The sequence below is a fragment of the Culicoides brevitarsis genome, chromosome 1, assembly GCF_036172545.1.
Source record: "Culicoides brevitarsis isolate CSIRO-B50_1 chromosome 1, AGI_CSIRO_Cbre_v1, whole genome shotgun sequence".
Classification (NCBI taxonomy): domain Eukaryota; kingdom Metazoa; phylum Arthropoda; class Insecta; order Diptera; family Ceratopogonidae; genus Culicoides; species Culicoides brevitarsis.
In genome coordinates this window covers 37,238,032-37,250,493 of record NC_087085.1, presented here as the reverse complement: position 1 = coordinate 37,250,493, position 12,462 = coordinate 37,238,032, and the positions used below count along the sequence as shown (strand labels likewise).

At 28.0% G+C, this 12,462-nt stretch overlaps 1 protein-coding gene across 1 annotated transcript; it reads right to left on the bottom strand.

The window, feature by feature from the left end:
- Window positions 1–7,284: 7,284 nt before the first annotated feature.
- LOC134837765 (glutamine synthetase 1, mitochondrial-like) lies at window positions 7,285–8,484 on the bottom strand. Its single transcript, XM_063853152.1, has one exon. It carries the CDS (start codon window positions 8,482–8,484, stop codon window positions 7,285–7,287), a length of 1,200 nt encoding a protein of 399 aa, XP_063709222.1.
- Between the last annotated feature and the right edge of the window lie 3,978 nt (window positions 8,485–12,462).

The following is a 12,462-nucleotide window of genomic DNA, read 5'->3' as shown; positions in this document are numbered from 1 at the left end:
GTGCCCCATTACACTTTAACTACATTTTTTATCAGATCACACATAATTTTAATAACTTACATGACACTGCGTCATTTCTCGTGCTCCTTTTGTATTCCAGTCACAAGCAATTCGAAATGATGCATGTTCTTTAATTAAATTAAAATATAGACAATCTTTATTATTATCACATGATTTAATTTTAGTATAATTTGAGCCAAAAGCAATTTTCTCCTGCGTTTGCGGTTTGCAGCGATAAAAAAGATGTCACGTTTGAAGATGATGATGACTTGTAATGAGTGGAAAGGGTCAAAAACGTGTTCAACAATTCAATTTGAGGCATTCGCTTGGTAACTTGTGAGCATTTAGCTAACACAAAAATGCATGCAAGGGCAATAAATTACACGAAAAGTGAGCTGTGTATCGAACAATGCACAACCATTTGTTATTAATGTGTAAAATAATTATAATTTAATTGACATCCAAATGCATTGGAGTACAAAAAGTGCTTAAACTAAGTGAACAATTCGACAAAAAGAACCATGAACGCGAGAGATATCATGCCATTTGGCTTAGTCAGTAATAAATAATTGTTTCTGCATTTATTTTAACTTTAACATACACAAAAATTTATACAAATGGAATATTGCATAACAAACGTTTTTCTTCGTGCAAATGCATAGAGCAGAAGAGAATGGCTCGAAAAAATAAACAATAAACTGTGACACTTGGACTCGGTAAGTATAATAATTATTAGGTAGGGCCAACATTTTGTTTCCCTTTCATTTCCTTTCAATCTCTGACGCAACAAAATATATCATTCGATTGAAATAGAGAATCATGACTTAACACTTCTTTAATTGTGCTGCTGCATCATGCAAATATTGTTTAATGAAGTCATTAATCTCTTGCACTCCATTCCAATTTAAACTTTCCATTTTATTGTTTGCTCAATTGCATTATTATTTTATTTTATTAAATAAAAAAAAACTTAAAGCAATAAAACGAATGCCTCGTATTACATTTTTTTTTTTTGTTATAAATAAAAAAGCGACCTTGTCAAGGTAGCAAAACGGAATAATTTTACGATGATTTTTATTGAATAATTTTTTGAAGAAGGTAGAAAATGCAATAAAAAAAATTATATTGAATTGTCATAAATTATTATTTAATGTCAACTTACATAAAAGTCGCATGTGAAATACGTATAAAGTGTGCTGTTTAAGCTTGATGTTAATAAGGCGCCATGCCACTACTGATTAAATGCATTTTTGCATAATTTTAAGTGTTTTTGTACATTGTATTAAGACAATAGCGAGTTTTGTACTTATTGGCAAAGCTATAGGTAAAATAATGACAGTTGAATGTTATATGGCAATTATGGATGGATGACGTAGATGGGTTTGTTACTTCATTTAAAAAGTAAGTTTTTTATCTGATTAATTTTGTTGTAATAAAAATTATTTTTGGTAATTTAAAGATTATTCAATATTAATTTTTCAGGACTTTACGTTTTCAAAGACTCAAAATTAGCTTTAGATTTTTAGATTGTTAATTTGCAATCCTTCAGATCTAATGGGTTGTAAGGATGTTTGATACAAAGAGGCTCAAAAACATCTTAACAATCTTTTGAATCTGAAAGTCTGCAAATTAACAACTTAAAGGTTTGTAAACTGTTTTTACTCAACATGAGTTTTTAATTTATTGATTTTTTAGGTTTATTTCGGCTTTTTGTCCCGAAATCAAGATACAAAATGACAAAATTTTAACAGTTTTTTTGTGATTTGATAACTTAAAATTTATCTCAGAGAATTTCGAGTTTAAAATTTAAACAAAAAAATGTCGCAAAAAATAAAAATAATTAATGAAAAAAATTCATGTTAAAATACGATTTTTGATACAGAAATTCTTAAAAATTGATTTTTTTTTTTAAATTTAGGAAAATTCCTTGAAAAAATATAAAAAAAGACCAAAAAACGGTCAATTTTGATGAAATTTTTAACTTTTTTTTTATTTTGCCCCATTGATTTTTTAAATGGGGCAATTTGGAGCGGCCTTATTAAAAAAAATAAAATAATTTTTCATCAAATCAAAAAATAAATTAATAAAAACTCATTAAAATTATTCATTCTCAAAAATTTTGTAAAAAATATTGAAAAAATTTGAAATTTCGTTAAAAATTCAAAAGTTGTACGTAAAAATGTTAATAGAACGAATTTTAAAACCTATTTTCGTTAATAGAACGGATTATTTTTTTTCCATAAGAATTATCTACATTATGGTTCTCTTTAGAGATGAATATTGTAGGTATTAAAGCATGAACAAGCGTAGAAAAATTCATTGGTAGATTCTCTCTCTCAACTTGGCGTTTACTCAAGATCCATCCAATTTCATAGTAATATGTACAGCAGGATTTTTTATGAAACCTCGATCGATCTTCAGTCATCTATGGCTTGAATTCAATGCGAAAATTATCCTTATTGAGGTTAACCTGTAATCAAAAAGATATTTTAAAAACTTACCATGACAAAATATTCGCTAATGAGACATCGTAGAGTTCATGGATCGATGACGAATTCTTCAGATCTCAACTTACCAGAATTAATCATGCGGTATTTCCTGTACCATTTTGTTGAAGGACTTTGAACGTTTAATAAATCTCAGAATTACCAATATTTGTCGAAATATTTTAAGCAGTAGGTATTTTACAAAAATTGCAATGCAGTCAGTCGTAAAATCTGCCAAAACATTTATGTAATGCTGTCATAAAGGCAAAAATAAATCAAGATTAATTGCATACTTAAGTGGTAGCGATGACAATTCAGTTAACCATGGGCGTATATTTTTGCACAAATTTACTTATACATACCTTGATTACGTGTCTTTTTTTGTAAGTCATTGCATTTTATACCCTTATTTATTTCATTTTGAATCAAGATTTACTTGACGTGTCTCCTTATTGTTTCCTCATGTTTTTCAAAAATTCAGCCTCAGTAAATTTTTAAAGACTCCTGAATTGTCACTATTTCCTGTCAATTGTCAAAATAAAGTCCCTCAACTAAATGAACTTAAAAATGTAATGTGATGCAACCTACCGCATGTGTACTTGAAGCTTATAAATAACCAAATAAGCTGATGGTATCACAATTGTTTTGTTATTATTGGTTAAATAAATGTTTAGCCAAAAACATATTTAACTCCATTAATAATGTGTTTAGTAAAAGGCAACTCCAAATAAATATCGGCATTTGAATTAAAAATTATTTATTTTATAACACTTTGAATAATTGGAATTTTATTATTATTTTTTTCTTGTTGCTCAGTGGCCTTGATTAGGATTTAATTGTGATTGTTAAAAAAAAATAAAATATCGAGTCATGCAGAGTTCATCTGAGCAACGAGTGGGATGCAAAATGATAAATATCGAAAGGTGTTGCGAAAATATAAATATTGTTCAACTCCATTAGGTTGTGTTTGCACATGTGAAACACAACATAAATATGCATTGAATAATTTTTTTTGCTTTCTGAGAATGAGTCATTTTTGTTTGAAATTTAATAAATTTTCATTGCGCGATTTATTTTTTATTTTAATTTTTGCACCTATGACGATTCTCTTCGTCTATCCGGAATTAAAAATTTATTTTTAATAAAATTAAAAAATTAAATATTTATTAAAAAATTAAAAATTAATTAAAAATTTTTAATAAAATTAAAAAATAAATTATTTTTAATAAAATTAAAAATATTAAAAATAATTTAAAAATTAATTTAAAAAATATTTAAATATTTATTCGATATTTTTATTTTTTTATTTATTTAAAATTATTTTTTTTAATCATTTAAAAATTAAAAAAATATTTATTTAATTTTATAGGTATTAATTTTTTTTGTTTTATTTAAAAAAATAATTTTGTCCAATTTTATTATGAAAAAATATTTTTCTAAATTTTTTATTAATTAATTATTGATTATTTAAATATTTAATATTAATTATTTTAATATTTTTTGTAAAAATACGCTCAAATTTAATAATAACTTTTTTTCAAAACGACAACAAATTATATTTTTTTTTCTTATTAAATACTGTTTTCTTTTGTTAATTATTACAAAACAAACATTCCCGCAACTGCAAATAATAATGAAAATAATCAATGGTGCTTACTCTCATGTGACGTACGCCCCGTATAATCATTAGTACATGATTCATTGACTGACTGGCATTAATTTGCCATTTATTACTGTAATAATTGTCATGTAAGCGAACCCAATATACTATATAATTCTACAATTACTATTTAAATTTCACTATTCATGAAATTGTACAGTGGCATTTTGCTGAGTGAATGAAATCGAAAGTATCTCGTAACGAAAGTCGTTTCACTGGGTCTTTGTTTGATTAGGCGATTCGAAGATTATTTCTGATTTCTATTGAAAAATTTCTTCATAAGATCTTCAGATGATGTTAAGTTCTTTGCCTTTTGGTTCTTTAAGAGTTTACATTTTTGTTTGGCAACAAAGTCGAAATAATCGGTCAACATGGCGACAGCGATCTCAACGATCTCTCGATGTTCCATGAAGCAGTTATGGAATATGTTGCATACCGTTCTAAATATTCCCGCTTCTTGTAGGCCCGAAATTATACTTAAAAGTAGGGAGGCTCCGGGTAAATCGCTAAAGGAATCTAAATGAGAAATTAGTTTAGCTAAACAAGGACAAGTTATAGTTACTTCAGTTTTGGGCGTTGTTGAAGTTGAAGTTGTAGATGGCGTCGTTGTCGAAGTCGTAGATTCCGTAGTTGATGAGGTTGAAATTGTAGATGGCGTCGTTGTTGAACTTGTCGAAGTCGTAGATTCCGTAGTTGATGAAGTTGAAGTTGTAGATGGCGTCGTTGTACTTAAAGTTGTAGATGGCGTTGATGTACTTGTAGTTGTAGATTCCGTTGTCGTTGAAGTAGTTGTAGATGGCGTTGTTGTTGAAGTTGACGTTGTTACTTGTCCACAATATTCCGCTACTTCACATTGACTTTTATCGCCAGGTATACATCCCTAAAATTAATCGAAACAAATCAAGTTTTTTTTTAACCAAAAATCCATTCAAATCCTCAACTCACACTATCCTTTGACGCATGCTTATAAATCTGCCCTGGAGGACAATCAACTTTTATAGGAGTTCCCCAATTGCATTTGTAAAAAATAGAACAATCACAATCGTCTTCCAAATGAACAACATCTTCGCCATTTTCCTCAGGACAAGTTCCTATTACTTTTCCATCAGTTACGAGAACTAAAAGAAGCAAAGCTCCCAAGATTTGTAATAGAAACATTTTAATCCAATTTCGTTTCAAATACTGAACTGAAGTCTTGTGAAAAGTTCCTTTATAAGGAAACTTTTTTGCGCAAAGAATTCGTGATCAAAAGTAAATTTCAAATAAAAATATTTGGAGATTTTGTGTAACAAGAAGTAATTACGCGTGTAAAAAAAGAGGAAGAACGTGTCGCTTTCGTATTTTCTATTAAGTTACGTAATATTTACTTTTTCCTTGTTTATGTCATAACGTAAGAATTTTTAAATGACTTAACAGCTCAACAGGGAAATGTAGAAAAAATAAACTTTTTTTTCATATTCTATGGAAGATTTTTAAATTTTGGCTAAAACGTGATAGTAAAAAAATAAATCAAATTTGCCGTCAAAATAACTTTTGTATGAACTTAAAGTTCCAAAGTAAAAAAAAACTTTAAAGAGCCTTGTAAGCAAAAAACTGACCTTTCTTAATAAACATTTTTTTTTTTGTATAAACTCAAGAATTTTAAGTCAACTTTCATGAATCATCAAATTTTGCACTGAAGTTCGTTCATTAATTTTTAATTTTAGATGTAAACATCTCTTTTTAATATTTTCGAACGAATTTCAGTTCAAAATTTGATGATTTATGAAAGTTGACTTAAAATTTTTGCGTTTTACAAAAAAATGCTTATTAGGTATGGTCAGTTTTTTGCTTACAAAGCTATTTTTAAAGTTTTTTGACAAAAAAATGTTTTCTTACGTTAGTAAAATGCCGCAATGTAGATAATTCTAAGAAAATTAAATTCAAATTCTTATGTTTGAACAATTTAACCTAAAAAATTTAATTAATTTTGTATTTTAAAATAATTTTATTTTTTAATCATCATTTTAGTGAAAATTTATTAAACTTAATAAAATGAAAATTGAAAATTTCCGTTAATATTTCAAAATTTGAACTAAGCAATTTTTTATCTTTTACGGAAAATTTAAATATAAAATAATTTTTTAAAATATATAAAAAATTTTTTCCAAATGAAAATCATTTCAAAATTTTTTTAAAATAAAATGGGGGGGGCAAAATTTTAAAATTTTTATCAATTTTTGAATAATTTTATTAATAATATTTTTTTATGTTTTTTATAATTTTAATTTTTACTGGACATTATTATCGTTTTCCAAAATTTAAAATTTACCAAAAAAATTTCAAAAATTTTTCCTTTTTTTCAAAAATCGTATTTTAAATTTTTTTTAAAAAATTTTTTCAAAAAAATTTTTTCAAAATTTTTTGAAAAATTTTTTAACGGAGAAAATTTTTTGTTTAAGTGAAATAATTAAATTTAATGGCCTAAAATGAAAATTAAAAATTTCCGTTAATATTCCAAAATTTGAACAAAAAACTTTTAAAATGGTCATTTTTATGAAATTTTTTATTTTGCCCCATTTCTTTTAAAAAAAGAAAATTTAAAAAAAAATAATTAAATATAATTAAAAATTATTTCATAATTTTTAAAAAATAATCTTTAAAAAATAAACGCGTAAATTTAACTAATTTTTCATTAAAAATCGAATTTTGCACAAAGATTTAAAAAAAAGAAATTAAACTCTTTTCTTAAAAGAAAATTCCGTAAAATAAGTTCAATTTAAACAAAAATTGAAAACAATTCGGTAAAATTGAACAATCTTTATCACCGCGACAAAATTCATTCCAATGTCTGCGGTGCCAAAAATTGTTCATTTAAATTCTCCAATTTGTAGACAAAGTTTAAATTGCGTTGTTACATCTTTAGTGACAATTTTATTTCGTCGCATCCTGTTTTCCCTCGTGCACTTACTCGAAACAATATGCTAATAGAATTAAATTTTGCCTTTCCACGCTTTTCAACCCCATTCGAAAAGACAAGAAATCGGAAACGACAAACTTTGTTCTTCTTCTTCTTCTTCAAGTTTATCTTTTTAATGCATCTTAACCACGCGTGTGGCGCGACGAACGACGAGATTAATAGAAGTTATTCAAAAATCTTTATTTACAGCAACAATCAACGGAAGAAGACGAAGAATTTTTTCCGTTCGTTGGCTTTTGATCATCCAACAAACAAGTCGTTAAAAGTGCATGACAAACAGCATAAGGGTCCATATTGCTCGAAGGGCGTCGATCCTCGAGATAACCTTTTCCGGCGTTTGCTACTCCACGCGGGATCCTTACGCTACATCCGCGATCAGCAATGCCCCATGAGAAAGTTTCAATGCTTGAGGTCTCCAAATGCCCCAAAAGTCGTCTTTTGTTATCAGCTCCGCCTTTGGGGTCATAAGCTTGAATATGCTTTTCATGTTCTTGCGATAACTTTCCAATTGCTGCTTTAATAGCTTCGATTCCGTTCTCTTCTCGCATTGCTTTGGTTGAAAAGTTGCAATGACCCCCGGCGCCATTCCAAGGACCCTCTACGGGTTTCGGATCGAAAGTTATCACAACGCCATGAAGTTCAGCGATTCGTCCTAAGATATAACGCGCTGCCCAGATATCATCAGCAGCTTTCATGCCGAGCGATGGGCCACATTGGAATTCCCATTGAGAAGGCATCACTTCAGCATTTGTTCCTGCGAATTGAATCCCTGCATAGAGACAAGCGATAGCATGAGCTTCAACAATATCTCGGGCATAAGCTCGATTTCCGCCAATACCGCAATAGAAGGGACCCTGTGGAGGGGGGAAACCCCCCACGGGCCATCCAAAAGGTCTTCCATCGTGATCCAAGAAGGTATATTCTTGTTCAATCCCGAACCAAGGTTCATGTTCTTTCGTTTGATCAATCGCTTCTTGCATCTTATGGCGATGATTTGTATCTGAAGGACTTCCATCCGGTTTGTAAGTGTCACAAAGGACAATTACATCATCTGAACCAAATTTCATAGGGTCTCGATAAATAGCCCTCGGGATTAAGGAACAATCAGAATTTTCTCCTAAAGCTTGGTAGCAACTACTTCCGTCATATTGCCATTCAGGAGCATCCTCAGGCCTTTCGATCTTTTTTTGCAAAATCCTGTCTTTGCATCTGACTTGTTCGCCCGTTCCATCGATCCAAATGTAAGTAGCTTGAACATTTTTCGGGTCATACCTCAGTCTCGTATATCTCGAAAGAAGACATTTGTCCAAGAACGAATTTGGCGAATGGCGAAGAATATCTTTTACAGCTTGGGACGTACTGAACATACGAACGCCCATTTTGATGATATTCCGAGAAGCCATGATAAAAATTTTAATTTACAAAATGGAAAAAAAATTCACACACGAAAAAATTTTGACCTGATTTTTCACAGTTGCAAAAAAAGTAATGAAGTTCGTGTCAATGGTTGCTGCAATTTCCCTTAAATTAACTTGTCATATTTTTTGCAATGGTCACTCAATTTCCGGGAAATGCAAAAATTTTGCGCAATTTCGTGTCAACACGATTTTTATTTATGAGAAATTTCGCATTAAGGTGTGAAAAGACTGAACATCGTCAATGAAGAAAATTTTTTTTTTTATGTAAATTATTGTTAACACCAATAAAATAATGATTTTTCATGCTTCTCGACGAAGTTGCTTTATCAAGGAGTCGCGAGAAATAAAACAATTAACATAATAATAAATAAAGAGCCAACTATGCAACACGACATTTCATAATACGGCGATGGTGTGTAATGATCGTGAGCTACCTGTGACAAGCGAGACAAGTCAAACATGGCTTGAAGTGCATGGAAAATATTGTGGTATACAGGTAATTAATATAATGTAATGGATTCGCGTTATGGGTACTTTGCAACAATTTTTTGCATGCCTGATGGTTGTCTGATAAAATTTTTATGCAAACATTTTTATTTTGTGTGATGTACTGTTTTTTTGTTGAAATTGATGATGTTTAATGAAATGTTTTATCAGAATATTTATGGAGGTAGGCAGAAACAGTATGAGGGCTTGTTGGAAAGTTTTTAAAGAGGTGAGTTTTGTAATTTTAATATTTTTAATTTTTTTTACAGTGAAAATGTATTTAAAAAACAATATAAGTTTAAATATTATATTTTATTACAATTTAAAAGAAAGCAAGAATTTCATAAAATAATAAAATTTATTTAAAATATCAAATTTTAGGATATGATGTTTAAAATACTTAGAATCGTCTAAAATATGATTGAAAAGGCATTGTAACCTGAAAATTTTTTAAACTTTGAAAGCTTTAAACTTTTTTTTTAAACTTTGACAAAATTAAAAATTTTTATTTACACAAATATTTATTTCTTCTTTTCATGTTTTATTTTCATAAAAGATCTAAGAAAAAGAAATAAATATTAAATATAAATAAAATAAAAAAAAAACATTTATTTAAATTATATTTATTTATTTTAATATTTATTTTTTTTTAAAAAGTATTCATTTATTTATTTGAACATAATTTTAAAAAATAAATTTCTATTTAAATTCAAGAAATTATTTTATTTTCGTATAATTTAATTAATTTATTTTTTTAATTTTTGTTCAAAGTATAAAATAGTTTAGCCTAATTATCAAATAATAAAATAAAAAAATAAAATAAATTAAGATATATTAAAAATTAAGTCATAATAATTGAAAGGCTGAAAGGATGAAAAACAGAGAAAAACTTAAAATCGCTCTTTCTTCGTTTGTCAAAAAGTGCGTATGTGCGATTTATCCTTTCAGCCCTTCAATTAAATTATTATTTTTTTTTTTTAATGATTATTTTTGATGATCATTATTTAATATTTATTAATGAATTTTTAACTTTAATTAGACCTGAAACTTTTTTTTAATGTTAAAACAATTCGAGAAAATTAAAAATTTTTATTTCAAAAAAATATTTAATATACCTAATTATGATAACATTAAATTTAAAATTTTTATTAAAATTAAAAAAAAATATTTTTTTTTAGTAAATTATTTTTTTAGATATCAACAAAAAATTTAATTAAATTATTAAAATTAATTAATAATACCTATAATTATAAACTAAATTAAATTAATTATTAATTTAAATAATAATAAATTAAAATTAACAATAATTTATTTATAATTTTTTTTGAAAAATTAATGGATTTGTACAGAAAAAAATATCTTTTTGTTACATTAATTTGAATTTTTAGTGTCTTATGATCGAATTTTCGCTATAAATTCTCTATAATACTTCACGTAATAAAATAAATAACATTGAAACCTTTAAATTATTAAAATTATATAAATGTATGATTTAAAAAATTAAAATTATTGTATTTAAAAAAAAATGGCCATTTGAAAAAAATAGAAAAATAGACAAAGTAGTCGTCTAAAGAACGACATACTGTACCGCATTTCGATCTTTTTTGTACTCCTCAAGTCACATTTTCATACTCCTCAAGCCACATGTTCATTCCTCTCATTTCACATTTATGTACTCCTCATGACCATTTCACGGTTACATACACCTCACAACCCAAGAGACTGCTCACAGACCTTCAGGGTCCTCAAAAAACTAAGAATTAGGTACCAATTTTTGAAAATTGAGCTAGATCACGGTTCACTAGCTCAAATTGTAGGTTTTGACGTTAGAAGCAACTTTTGTTTTGGACTTTTTCCAAATCTTGCGTTTCCGATGTACAGGAGCCATTTAAAGATGTTAGCAAAAAAATTGATGAAAAAAAATTTCAGCCAAAATCCTCTTATTATGAGGGCTCATGTACCCATTTTTGAAGATTGAGTTAGATCACGGTTCTCCAGCTCAAATTAAAGGTTTTGGCATTAGAAACAACTTTTGTTTTGGACTTTTTCAAAATTTTGCGTTTTCGATGTACAGGAGCCTTTTAAAGATGTTAGCAAAAAAAATTGATGAAAAAAAATTTCAGCCAAAATCCTCTTATTATGAGGGCTCACATACCGATTTTTCAAAATTTTTTCAACTTTTGTAGATCACGGTTCTCCAGCTCAAATTGAAGGTTTTGGCATTAGAAACAACTTTTGTTTTGGACTTTTTCAAAATTTTGCGTTTTCGATGTACAGGAGCCTTTTAAAGATGTTAGCAAAAAAAATTGATGAAAAAAAATTTAAGTCAAAATCCTCTTATTATGAGGGCTCATGTACCCATTTTTAAAAATTTTTTCAACTTTTGTAGATCACGGTTCTCCAGCTCAAATTGAAGGTTTTGGCATTAGAAACAACTTTTGTTTTGAGCCATTTAAAGATGTTAGCAAAAAAATTGATGAAAAAAAATTTCTGCCAAAATCCTCTTATTATGAGGGCTCACATACCGATTTTTCAAAATTTTTTCAACTTTTGTAGATCACGGTTCTCCAGCTCAAATTGAAGGTTTTGGCATTAGAAACAACTTTTGTTTTGGACTTTTTCAAAATTTTGCGTTTTCAATGTACAGGAGCCTTTTAAAGATGTTAGCAAAAAAATTTGATAAAAAAAAATTTCAGCCAAAATCCTCTTATTATGAGGGCTCACATACCGATTTTTCAAAATTTTTTCAACTTTTGTAGATCACGGTTCTCCAGCTCAAATTGAAGGTTTTGGCATTAGAAACAACTTTTGTTTTGGACTTTTTCTAAATTTTGCGTTTTCGATGTACAGGAGCCATTTAAAGATGTTAGCAAAAAAAATTGATCAAAAAAAATTTCAGCCAAAATCCTCTTATTATGAAGGTTCACATACCGATTTTTCAAAATTTTTTCAACTTTTGTAGATCACGGTTCTCCAGCTCAAATTGAAGGTTTTGGCATTAGAAACAACTTTTGTTTTGGACTTTTTCAAAATTTTGCGTTTTCGATGTACAGGAGCCTTTTAAAGATGTTAGCAAAAAAAATTGATGAAAAAAAATTTCAGCCAAAATCCTCTTATTATGAGGGCTCACATACCGATTTTTCAAAATTTTTTCAACTTTTGTAGATCACGGTTCTCCAGCTCAAATTGAAGGTTTTGGCATTAGAAACAACTTTTGTTTTGGACTTTTTCAAAATTTTGCGTTTTCGATGTACAGGAGCCTTTTAAAGATGTTAGCAAAAAAATTGATGAAAAAAAATTTCAGCCAAAATCCTCTTATTATGAGGGCTCACATACCGATTTTTCAAAATTTTTTCAACTTTTGTAGATCACGGTTCTCCAGCTCAAATTGAAGGTTTTGGCATTAGAAACAACTTTTGTTTTGGACTTTTTCAAAATTTTGCGTTTTCGATG